This window comes from Hippocampus zosterae, chromosome 2 (assembly GCF_025434085.1).
Source record: "Hippocampus zosterae strain Florida chromosome 2, ASM2543408v3, whole genome shotgun sequence".
In the NCBI taxonomy this organism is placed as follows: domain Eukaryota; kingdom Metazoa; phylum Chordata; class Actinopteri; order Syngnathiformes; family Syngnathidae; genus Hippocampus; species Hippocampus zosterae.
In genome coordinates, this window is record NC_067452.1 from 6,556,005 (window position 1) to 6,568,534 (window position 12,530).

The window sequence follows — 12,530 nt, forward strand, 5'->3', positions numbered from 1 at the left end:
GAATACCTTCATATTTTGTTCAGAATCAGCTCCTTATCACAGGTAACTGACATGACTTCCTTTTCGTTCATACCCACGGTGCCACGGCTTTTTTACGCAGTCGGATGCTGGCCTTGGCATCGGCTGCTTTGTAAAGTGTATTGTTCCACTAGCCAGAACTGGACGATCATTGGATAAATGCTAGAGAATGCATGTGAGTAAAATTATTTTATTAAATCATTGAAGATTAACACAGGGCACATGTACAATATATGAAGGCCAATATTCTCCTGCAGTGATACCACAACGAAATATGTTTCATCTGCAAAAAAGAACACCGCTCTGTCACCAACACATCAAGTGAAACTGTGCAACTTGCAGCCTTTTGCAAAAATATACTAGATTCATATACAGAATAAAAATACAGTCGACCCCCGCAATTCGGCTGGTCCGCAATTGGCCAAAATCCACCAAAATGCATTTGGAAATGAAAATAAAGAAAATTAATTACATAAAGAAATAAAAAGACCCCCCCCCCCCGCACCCCCCCCCCCCCAAAAAAAAACACTGATTAACATTCAATGTATGTTTCCCACTAAAATGGGGACCGGGGGGGCTGAAGAAAACCAACCCCAAAAAACTCTCCTGTGATTAAATTTATTTCTTTTTTCTTTAACGATTGAATAAAAATCTGCAAGTGTGTAAACCCGCAAGTGCTGAACCGCAAGTATGCAGGACTCGACTGTGCAGAGTTTATACACACTGAAGCTACTCTATGTACAAAATGCAGCAAATTATTTGGACACCCTGAAGCGCATTGTAAGAATTTCTCCAGCATACTAGCATTAGGGCGGCAGTGAATCAAACATATAGGCTATAATTTTGTCAAAAACAGTACAACTTACAAGTTCATTTAATGACAAAAATATTAGCTTTTAAACAGAAAAACACCATGTCAAAATAGAAATTTATAAGAGGATCAAGAGACCTGAAAAATACGAGCATGACTCTTTCACGCAGGGTGAAGAGCTGCATGACTTGGAAAGATTTGTTTTTGGTTGAATTGTAGCACTTCCCCTGGACTATCCATCCATCCATCCATTTTCTGATCCGCTTCTCCTTACAAGTGTCGCGGGCATGTTGGAGCCTATCCCAGCTGTTTTCGGGCAATAGGAGGGGGACACCCTGAACCGGTTGCCAACACACAGAGACGAACAACCATCTGCCCTCACACCAGGGACAATTTCGAGTGTTCCGTTAACCTGCCATGCATGTTTTTGGAATGTGAGAGGAAACCGGAGTACCCGGAGAAAACTCACGCAGGCACGGGGAGAACATTCAAACTCCACACAGGAAGCCCGGAGCCGGAATCAAACCCTGCACCTCTGCAATGTGAGGCCGACGTGAGCACCAGTCCCAGCGTGCCAGGACATGCCAAATTCACGTGGACTACATTTGCCCGAATAATGTGCATGTTCCAAGGTAAAATTGTCATTTGATCCTGCACAACGTGTGTCTTGATACTGTATTTGGCTGGAAAGGGTTCCCGTGGGCTAAAACATACCAGACAAAGGTCATTTTTAGATTTTATATCTGAAAAATCCCACATCGCTATCCTTTAGACTGTGGCCTAGTACAGGCAGCTTTCGGGGAAGATCAGTCCCTGAAGGCACTGCTCGCCTCCGTCTGCCAAGTAAGGACCCTCCTCCTCGAACGTGGGCAGAGTTAAGCCATCCTCCTCGCCAATGAAGGGGAGGGCGTCAGAGTCGGCCTTCACACTGGACCTCCGTTTCTCTGGGAACGCCATGGAAAAGAGGGCCTCTGGTTTGCACACAAACTTGTATACATATCTCTCCCCAGCAACCTGGCAAAGGAAGCAATCACGGAAGAGGAGCTCAGCACTCAGCGTCGACGACTGGGTTGGAGAGCTTCCATTTCACTTTTACCTTCTGCATGATGCCCTTCTCGTAGTAGTACCTCAGCGAGCGGCTCAGCTTGTCATAGTTCATGGCAGGCCGGTTCTTCTGGATTCCCCAGAGCCGGGCCACCTGAATTGTGAGAAGAAAACATGAACAAAAAAACGTGTAAGATTAGGAATCTTGAGATTTAGTGCCGCGCACAAAAACTAACCTCTTCAGAGTCAATGAGTTTGAACTCCATATTACGCCCCGTCCACACAATCAGATGTGCGTTGGCCGGGTTGTCCAACAGCGTGAGCAGGAACTGCCACAGCTGCAGGGAGCCACGCCGCTGGTAGGGCAAACCATCCTGCTTTACTTTAGCTGGGCATAAGGAACAAAGCCACCTTAGTCAGAATGAGTGGTCAGGTGTCAAGTCCTTGCTCTTACCCTCCAGTCTGTCCGGCACGACACAAGCGTCGTCGTAGCTGAAGCGGGCTTCTGCGTCACGACCAAAAGCTGCAAGCGGAGAATGAAATGAACAGCACATCCACACTGAAGCATGACCGAGGGGGGAAAGAGACCCGCGCTCACCTGAGCCTCCATGCGGGTACACGACTGACGTTTTGCCAAAGGATGATGACTGGCAGGTTTGAACCTCTACAAGACACAGAAGTGAAAGATGATTTTTTTTTAATGTCTTGCGTAGGCTGGTGCATGTAAGCTGAACAAAGCTGCTAGGTGAAAAGGCACCTGCAGGTATACAGTTCAATTCACACCTGTGTCAAAGCCAAAGTCCCTTGGCTCTTGTTTGATGGTGATGTTGGCGAAGGCCGGCATGCTAGAACCACACGCCACTGCTTCCGGGTAGCGCGAATCCACCATCTCCTGTTTGCAAACGCCTCCACCGCCAACTGGAGCCAGAGGCTCCGACAGGTGCCGCTGATACAACGGGCATCCCGCGTAGCTTGAGTGAGAGCCGGGCATGTTCAACATTTTCTTTGCCGGTAGAAAGGACAGACATGGTTCTGACATCTGCCGCTGAAAGCTGAGAGGACATTTGCAGATTTACTTCATGGAAGATACAGTGGAGCATTCCACAGTTAAGTACAACGCTCCTGAGGTCATTCCACTGTCCCAGAACTGATTCTGCTCCACCAAAAGAGGGACATATTGGGGAAAATGTACTTCTTTGTCCTCACTGCTGTCATCCGGTGGCTGCCGGCTAATTTTTGGCGACTAAACTGCTAATGTTTACGTGGTCAGACTGTGCACACCCTGCTCGCATTTTCATGTTTTCCACTTCTTCATTTGGGTGCAACTTGTTCAACAGGTTTCTCGTACTGCCTTGTTTTTGATGACATTCCACGCACAACAGCTTCCTCCTCCCTGCCAAGAAACCCTCTGATGTTTTCAGTGAAATTACGACCAGCAGATTGTCTTTTTTCAATGCAGGCTGCAACGGTGGATACTTACCGAATGAGTATTTACACTTACACATCTTTTGTCGTTTTCATCACGTGTCGTTGAATGTTGTCACGCTTCTTCTCTGTCTAAATGAAATATCCCCTTTCCAAAACTTGATTTGTTAAACAGTAGAGTCAACTTGCTAACAGAATCATTTTGCTCAGTGAAGAGCCACCAATTTCTCCTAAAATGCTAACATTAGCCAAAAATGTCCACCCTGTCAGCGAGCTCACATATTTTGTGATTGACATTTCCAGGACATTGTCTGCTGGCTGTTGACATATGAAAATAAGTGTCGAACATAATTAAGTTTCAAGCAGCATGACATGGACTTAATCAAAGGAATGTTCCATTTAATGACTCCTGTATGACTCCTATGTCAATGTAAACGTGTGAATACAACTGACACATGCAAACGGCAGCTAGTGTTGACGTGTCGTTCTGAGCGCCCAGTGACTAATGTGCAAATATCTTTTGTATGCCACTTAACAACGTGTCGATAGGAGCATAAATTCAATTGAAGATTTTTAGTTGCATTGATACATTGTTTACAATTGGAAATGTTGATGGTTGATGAGTACAGGAATCATTTTAATTCATTGCATTTGAAATGGATGTGGATCATTTAAAAGGCGTAACATTTCGTATAGCTTTCATAATCTTGAAGAATATTTTATTGTTTTTGATTTACAAAGGATGCACGTAGCTATTTATCATTCATTCATTCATCTTCCGTACCGCTTGATCCTCATTAGGGTCGCGGGGGGTGCTGGAGCCCATCCCAGCCGTCTCCGGGCAGTAGGCGGGGGACACCCTGAATCGGTTGCCAGCCAATCGCAGGGCACACATAGACGAACAACCATCCACGCTCACACTCACACCTAGGGACAATTTAGAGTGTTCAATCAGCCTGCCACGCATGTTTTTGGAATGTGGGAGGAAACCGGAGCACCCGGAGAAAACCCACGCAGGCCCGGGGAGAACATGCAAACTCCACACAGGGAGGCCGGAGCTGGAATCGAACCCGGTACCTCTGCACTGTGAAGCCGACGTGCTAACCACTGGACTACCGGGCCGCCCCGTAGCTATTTAATTGCCGATAAATCAGAAGACCCGGTGTGACGCCTGGAAGTAAAGTCATCAGGTAACATGGACAAGAGGCACTTTTTTTTTGGGACCTCTCAAACTCACATTATCACTTGATTTTCCATTGTTATTTTTTGCTTTTATTTATTTCTTTTTTATTTTGTAATCTTTTTTACAGTTGTGTAAGAGTTCTTCAAAGGCTTTATTAAGTACCATTCGACAGAGTCTATTCGTAAGATTTGAAGGGTAACCATTTATGTCAGCTCCGTGTGCAGATCTGACCCTGTCGCTGAGTTGACAGCCCAAAGTTAACCCTACAGATATGTTCATCATAATCTCAAACTGTCAATTGAGACTTTTTTTGTTTTACGATCTCTGAAACATTTTACATTGTGTACTGCATGTTGTAACTGAGCAAAGTTGTGTGACTTGACTTGCTAACAATTTAGCGGGGACTCGCTCAATTGTTGCAGCAGTACTGTAACTGGCAGCAGCTTGGAACTTGAAAGTTAAAACTTATAATCATTACTTCCATGTACCGGCGGTACTTGGATGTGATTTATTTTCAAATGTTCAAGAATTGCTGCCTCCACAAATGAATTGTTTTTATTTTCACACTCTTGGCAAATAGAAAACTTGCCCCCTTCAGTCTCCCAGCTCTGTCATAATGGTAGTGAAGGCCAGAGTCTGCATTGGTTCAGCAATTATTTTCATTAGAGAGCACTGACCCCTGAAAACAGGCCAAGTTCTGAGAGGCTTAAAAAATTAGGCTCAGGTGGCTTTTGACAAAAACTGATTTACACTCACCTCTGCCCTGAACCGAAAGCTGCAACAAGGGAGCCAATGGGAGGGTGTGGCAACGCAAACTGATGGCTTCGACTGCCCTGTGGCATACGGTGGTGGCGGGCGGGGCAGCCGGACACCTGCCTCGTCGGACCGTTAGCGAGCCGTTGTTGTTGTGGTGCAGTTCCAGTCAGGGGGGTGGCGGCGGGCGCCGAGGTACGTGCCAACTCAGCTGGTTTCCTGTCACAGGCACTGTGGCGAGAAAGATGAGTAACACTGACAAGACTCTGCCCTTATCACACAAGTATTCTTACAGGTAGGCGTCCTACCAGTTGCTGTAAAGGCACACGCCTGTGTGACACGTCCTGGTGGGGGACAGATCTTTCGATGGGCTGGACTCTTGTTTCACTGTGCTGACCGGCGGCACTTGAAACATGGCTGCAAACATGAAAGAGGGGAAAAAAATCTATTCAAGAACATGACTTTTGCTTCCTTCGTCATAATTTTCCTTGTGCGACAGGACAACTATCCATCCGTAGCCCGTCAAGAAGGGCTCTATTTTTCTCTGTCTCTCTTTTTCACCCATCAAAATGGGTCAATTTCAGCAAGAGCAGATGTTGGTGATGTAAAGTATGTCATCATTCTTTATTCTTGGGGTATTTTTACAAGAGCATGGTAAGATCCCTGGGAACTGTTTCACATACAATACAATATTGTACAATACATGCTGATTTATATCGTGCTTTCACAACAGCGGCAGCTGTAACAAAGCGCTTAACAAAACAGTTAACATAAAGTAAAATAATAAGCACAACACATAACATAAAACACGGACAGTCGTGCAGTCCTAACCACTTTTCCGTCACACGTTTTGTTGTTTGAAGCAGTTTGAGATGAAAGTGGAGAGAATCAAAGCGTCCCCTAATCAGTGGATCATATACATAGTATATCATCTTTGAATAATTTGTTTGTACTGTATGTTCTCTGCAAAGCTTGCTCCAGCCTTAACGGTCTACTCACCGTTATTGGATTGGAAATCTGGGACAAATTGTTCATCATCAGGAGCCTGAGCTGGAGAGGCAGGAAGCAAAAAGGAGAGCAAAAGGTCACAAACTACATACTTATGTTCCAGGAGGTCAATGTTAACATATTCCATCATGCCTTGTGCTATACCTTCTGCTATCCAGAGTTCCTGAAGCTGGCTGAGATCTTGGAAAAGCTCTGCAAACAGGAAATACAATTTCATCACGAGACATGCAAACTTAAAATGTATTTTTCACGATAATGTTTAGACATTACACACAAGATTTTGGAGAGGGAAAACATTGTGGCCATACCCTCTGAGTCTTGATCCAAACCGATATCCACGAACTTCCTTTTCCTGTCACTGAGGCATTGCTCTGTTCCCTGTTAGTGACATGTTCATACACAAACGGCAAAGTTTTGGCGTTAAGTGACATCCTTGAATTCATTCTAAACAACAACTTGTGGTCCAAACTCACACTCCCCGGGACCACAAAGGGGACTTGTTGGTCATAAAAGCAGTCCATGTTTCAAAGGTCTTCACCCTGGATGGAATAAACAAGAGCGGGTGTTATGACTATTTGATTGTTTGTGAGTTTGCAGGAATATGTAATAATTTAATTCAAAGACAGTGGAAATATTATACACACACACAAACACACACACACAGAGTCATAGCTCGGTTTTTGACCATAATCAGTTTCCGGAGGCTATTTGAAATGCGATTTGTTCGAAATTCGAAACTATTTTATTAGCCCATGATTAGGGCACGATGCAGAAATATTTTTTTAAAACCAGTCAGATTAGCGTAAATTACAACAAACACGTCTGCTCACAATGAACGTTACACAAGGAAGCCGAGAGGAGTCGAGTGGCGTATTTGGGTTTGCTCAGTTTGGTCGAAAAGCGGTTTTCTGTCGTTATCTGAGGCATAAAAGTCTCTGAATTGTCTGGTCGAAATACGATTTGGTCGATAACAGAGACATTCGAAGACCGAGGTTTGACTGTATATGACTGAATGGGAGTCGCTGACTGTGTAGTGATACACACCCCTGACTTGTCTGCGGGCAGTGTGGGATCGGTTCTCACTCAGTGACGGTGTGTGTATGTGGCTGTGAATGGTTGAAAGTCAGCTGGGATCGGCTCCAGCAACTTCCCACGATCCTGTTCGGCATAAGCGGTGTTGGAAATGGATGGCTGGATGAGTGAATGATGCATCAATCTGTACGGCACAGTATTCGACTGGTTAGCACGTCTGCCTCACAGTGTAGTGAACTTTGCATGCTCTCCCCATGCCTGTGTGGGTTTTCCCCAGACACTTCGGTTCCCTCCCACATTCCAAAAATATGCATGGCAGATTAATGGAACAGTCTAAATTGTCCCTAAGTGTGATTGTGAACGTGAATGATTGTTTGTTTATGAGTGCCCTGCGATTGGCTGGCAACCAATACAGGTTGTACCCGCCTGCTGCCCGAAGTCTTCAATGTGAATTGTAATTGTGAGTGCTGAGTCAAACTGGAGCCATAACATTCCTGAAATAAAATAAGTAAATGGACAAAAGTGCGAATGGAGTTGACGCAGAGAGGGGCGGGGTCGTTGTTTTTATCAATGAAGTGAAACTCGATCCTGGCAGGGGTGAATGATGCTGCTGGTGCAGCTCTTCATTATTAAGTAATTTAATACAAATACGCGACAGGGGTGGCGAGGTACACACAAAGCATCCCGAAGAAAACTCAGTGCCAAAAGAGGTTGCGCTGTGGTGACGGATATGGAGTAAAAAATGGACCCACTGTTGCCTCTCCGTCAGAAAATGGCGTACGATTTTACACGCATCTACTTCAAGGCACCGTTGCAAAATAAAATGATATTTATACCGCACGTCTCACCTGGCAGATGAAGTTTTTCACCCGTGTCAAAATTAAACACTACCTTGCTTTCCACTCCTTCATTCCCCGCATAGCTTCGAATAAAAAAAAACGCGACTGCAGATTTTCTTCAATGGAGACCCCCTCCGCGCTCGCTGTGAGCCGATCCAAGTGCTCCCTTGCCATTGGCACACACATATGTCAGTCAAACACAACCAATCACCTAAGCGAGCGCTATTTCGGTTCCTCCATCTCTGTTTTTATGAATGGCCGCACTTCAGTCATACGTCGAAGGTTCACTTAAAGAACCAGTCATTACGTAAATGACGCGCGTAATAAAATTTAAAAACACATTGAAATGAGTTATACGATTAAAAAACCTCCTGGGGTTGGATTGAAAACAATCGTTAAAAAAAGGCAAAAGCATATACACCTTCACATCTAAAGTCAATGTATCTACAGAAACACTCAAGATATTTTGCTTTAGCACACGTGGATAGCCACAAAATCCCGTTATGGTAGCGTGGGACCACATTTTCCTCACATAAGAACATAAGAAAACCTTTACCAGAAATTCCCAATTCACAGCAGCAAAGTTGTGAAAGGAAGAAGTAGAACAACAAAATATAGGGGCTGCTGGAAAGGCAGCCACTCTCGTGCGCCATTTTGAAGTCAAAATAAGAAAAAAAATAATAATAATACATTTTATTTATAAGCGCCTTTCAAGACACCCAAGGACACTTTACAATAACAAAAAACACAAAACAATACGGGTTGAGCAGCGGCAGCCAAAGCGCGCCAGCGTTCACTCAACCCGAAGGTCAGAAAGAAACCACAGGGGAGGGAGAGAGGGAGAAAAAAACCCACGCTCGAACTACCCCCATTTTGAGGATAATTTGAGTGAGGCAAAAAAACTCCTGCACAAGCATATGACAGTTACAACAGGTCACAAGACATAAACAATGAAGACGGTGATGCATGGGAGTGTATGAAGGAGGGGGTGACGGTGGGGTCTAGCTTCCGTGCATATTTTCACCAGGGGAAGGTCGAGATAGCAGATGTTGTTTTGGTAGCTGGCTGCCCAAGAATTTAAGACAGCCTTGAGTCCGTGGCTTATGTCTCTTTCGTGGCGTCGATCAGCCAAATCCATGATATCAGTCAGTAATTGAACACGGATTCCAGTTTTCTCCAAGTTGTTGTCCAGCCTGCAAACCCGCAACAGTTTGTGGTTGAGCACAGTCTGAGTGTTGGACATCCGCATTATGCCATCCTTAGACCGGCAGCGTCGTCCAGTAGAGCCGCTCCCATCGGTTGAATTTTCGATAGATCAGGAAACTGCTCACACCAAACAGCAGCATACCTGTTATCGGAAGGCCAAAAATGTAGATGTCTTCCAAATCCTCAACGGACAGTGTTGACAGGCACACCATTCTCCGCTTCCTCCAAGGATCTAGGGCGTACCCAGCAGCAAAAGTCCCTGAAGGGCAAGTAGGCTCCGCACTGCCTGCTCTTCTCATCGAGAAAATGTTGTCGATGGCATCAAGAGACCAGCCAACCAATTCCATGTTTGTTTTTAGGATGAAAATACGAAATCCAAAGTGACAAAACAAACACAAAAACAACAACAAAAAACAAAACAAAAACCCAAAAAACCCTTCCTACAATGACATCACTTCCTCTTTGTGTGTGGGTGTGTAAATAAGGGTGTTATTCAGATCACTGGTGTAAAACTCAAGGTCCGAGTGCCAGCCCGTGCCATCACTTTATGTGGCCCGCAAAGGTACATCGTGTGTGTTGACAACAATTGTTTCTAGCAAAATGTATTCACTTTTAACACCAAGATTGGGGTGGGATTTGTTACCACCCACCCCTCTCAAATACATGTCAAAATAGTTTAACAAATAATTTTCTGGCTTCTGATTCCAAAACTAGTTATCCATCCATTTGTGTACAAGGTAAGAAACCCTTTATTTGTCTCACAATGGAGACATTCTCAATTTACAGCAGAAAAATTATGAAAGGGAGAAAGTAGAAGGCAAAGTATATAAATATAAAACATAAATAGAAGCATATTAAAAATGGGTGAGTCCAGGTTTTCAGGATCGTCTATTGAATAGTCTGACCGTAGTCGACAGGAACGACCGGCGGTACCTCTCCTTCTTGCAGCGCGGGTGTAGGGTGCGTCAGTCTCTGGCTGAAGGAGTTGCCCAGTGCTGCCACCTCCCCCAGTGTCTAGGGAGCAGACCATATTTCACAATACAATGCGCTCATATATTTAGATGGGTTCACATGCATAACAGCTCTCCGAAGGAAACCACAACTACAATGTCGCCCGCGACGAAAATTAGTTTGACACGCCTGGTTTAGATTGTTGGTCTGACTTGCCCAGAGTCCTGTAGGGACTCGAGGTTAGTGTTGTCGGGAACAATTAAAAGCTTTCACCACTAGATGGCAGAATATGTATTCCAACAATGAGAACTATACTGCCTTTAATGCCTGGGTATTCATTTAAAGCAGGCATGTCCAGCTCCGGGCCTGGAGAGCCACTGTCCTGTCTGTTTTTCCATCTCTCCCGGCTGCAACACACCCGATTCAGATGAGCAACTCCTCAGCCAGCTCTGAAGCAGTATTAGAATGATCCTGATTTGAATCAGGTGTGTTGCTCCTTGGAGACCTGGAAAACAGGCAGGACAGCAGCCCTTGAGGACCAACTTTGGACACCCTTGATTTAAACATGCGGCTTGGTAGTCCAGTGGTTAGCACGTCGACTTCACAGTGCAGAGGTGCCAGTTTCGATTCCAGCTCTGGCCTCCCTGTGTGGAGTTTGCATGTTCTCCCCGGGCCTGCGTAGGTTTTCTCCAGGTACTCCTGTTTCCTCCCATGTTCCAAAAATATGCGCGGCAGGCTGATTGAACATTCCAAATTGTCCCTCGGTGTTAATGTGAGTGTGGATGGTTGTTCGTCTCTGTGTACCCTGTGATTGGCTGGCAACCGATTCAGGGTGTCCCCCGCCTACTGCCCGAAGACGGCTGGGATAGGCTCCAGCACCCCCCGCGACCCGAGTGAGGATCAAGTGGTTCTAAAAATGGATGATTTAAACATATCAGCTACTTTCTGGCAAATAAACTCGCCGACGGGATACAGTACATGTTTATTTTTATGTAGGCCTACTGTACATTAGAGTAATATATTACAAAGTTCAGGGGACACCAACCTTTTTGAAAGCGAGAGCTACTTCTTGGGGACTGAATTTGAAGTGCGACCAATCGCTAAAATTATTTCTCACAAAAAAGAATGATTTAGTAAACAAACAGAAATATTTTAAACTTTATTTCTACGAAGCACTGCAAATGTTAACATTTTCAATTGTCGTTTATAGAACATGCCTCCTCTGGCTATTCGCGGTTCTTTTTTATTTTTGGGCCACACCACGTTGATGACCGCTGACATATTGCAGCATAATATACATACATAGATATATGTATACATCTACATTTACACTTAATACAGGCTTTTTTGCTTTTGCCGTTGATACACTTGAAGTACATATTCCAGTCCAGAGTGTGGCGGTAGACGTTCAAGACATAATACTGTAGTCAAAAGAAAGGCAGAACTACAACCTATAAGATTTTTCGTCTTTAATATTGTTGTTATAGTTCAAATGCATGTACACCATTAGAAAAAAACAGTTTGTGTAGCCGAGGCCCTTTGTATTAAACATTTTTTTCGACACATGTAGGCAATGACAATAAACTAACCCTCGTAGCTTAGCTGGCTACTCTTAGTTATGTGGCACTCGTTTATTATTCTTAGCGACATTAGTAAACTAACAAAAACGCACGGTATCAATAACAACCTAAAAATAAAATGCCGGAGAATTAAAAATAGCCAACATACAAGTATGTATCCGTTGAACTTTTGATTTAATTTCTTCCGTTGTGGTTAGATCAGAATCGCCTCTTTACTCATTGTCCGTCGTGCAGTTTGGAAAGAACGCAAACGCACTCCGAACTAGTATATCTGATCAATTCATCACCTCTGACCACAACTTTAAAGCGTGGCGGCCCTGAAGGTTAACTCGAGCCTGTTGCCCATCGCCACGAAGGCTAAGCGAGCTTTTTTTCCTATCACTTCCGGTCAAAGTCGGGCCACAACTACGACCAGATCAAATAAGATCAGTGTGTAGGTTTTTAAGGAAAATCACACGCATTCCGCATTCACGAACATACTCACTCGCATGCACCCGCAGTCACAAACGCGCACGCAACATGCATCGCCACACACGAGCCATTCAAACTGTGCCGTTGACGATCACTTCCGGGAAGAATACGTACACTCGCGTTGCATCACGGGAAAAAGGGACCCCCCCTCGCTCTCTCTCTCTCTCTCTCTCTCTCTCTCTCTCTCTCTCTCTCTCTCTTTCTCTCTC

At 44.7% G+C, this 12,530-nt stretch overlaps 1 protein-coding gene and 1 non-coding gene across 6 annotated transcripts; both read right to left on the bottom strand.

Annotated features, from left to right (window-relative positions):
* Nucleotides 1-192: 192 nt before the first annotated feature.
* Nucleotides 193-8,499, bottom strand: LOC127592883 (ETS translocation variant 5-like). Of its 5 annotated transcripts, none has more exons than XM_052053938.1 (13): nt 8,166-8,499; nt 6,716-6,781; nt 6,551-6,620; nt 6,387-6,434; nt 6,234-6,284; nt 5,543-5,651; nt 5,238-5,465; nt 2,657-2,925; nt 2,472-2,537; nt 2,328-2,396; nt 2,110-2,261; nt 1,926-2,027; nt 193-1,843 (listed from the first exon to the last, which is right to left on the bottom strand). In XM_052053938.1, exons 2-13 carry the CDS (start codon nt 6,761-6,763, stop codon nt 1,610-1,612), a joined length of 1,446 nt encoding a protein of 481 aa, XP_051909898.1. In that variant the 5' UTR covers nt 6,764-6,781; nt 8,166-8,499; the 3' UTR covers nt 193-1,609. The 5 variants fall into 5 exon arrangements, with proteins under 5 accessions (XP_051909898.1, XP_051909917.1, XP_051909889.1 ...); XM_052053957.1 differs by having other exon boundaries at nt 2,110-2,255; nt 8,123-8,498; XM_052053929.1 differs by having other exon boundaries at nt 8,123-8,498.
* Nucleotides 8,500-12,043: 3,544 nt separating this feature from the next.
* LOC127596904 (small Cajal body-specific RNA 2) lies at nt 12,044-12,422 on the bottom strand. The gene has a single exon (XR_007961593.1). It is a non-coding gene; the product is annotated as a small Cajal body-specific RNA 2 (non-coding RNA).
* Between the last annotated feature and the right edge of the window lie 108 nt (nt 12,423-12,530).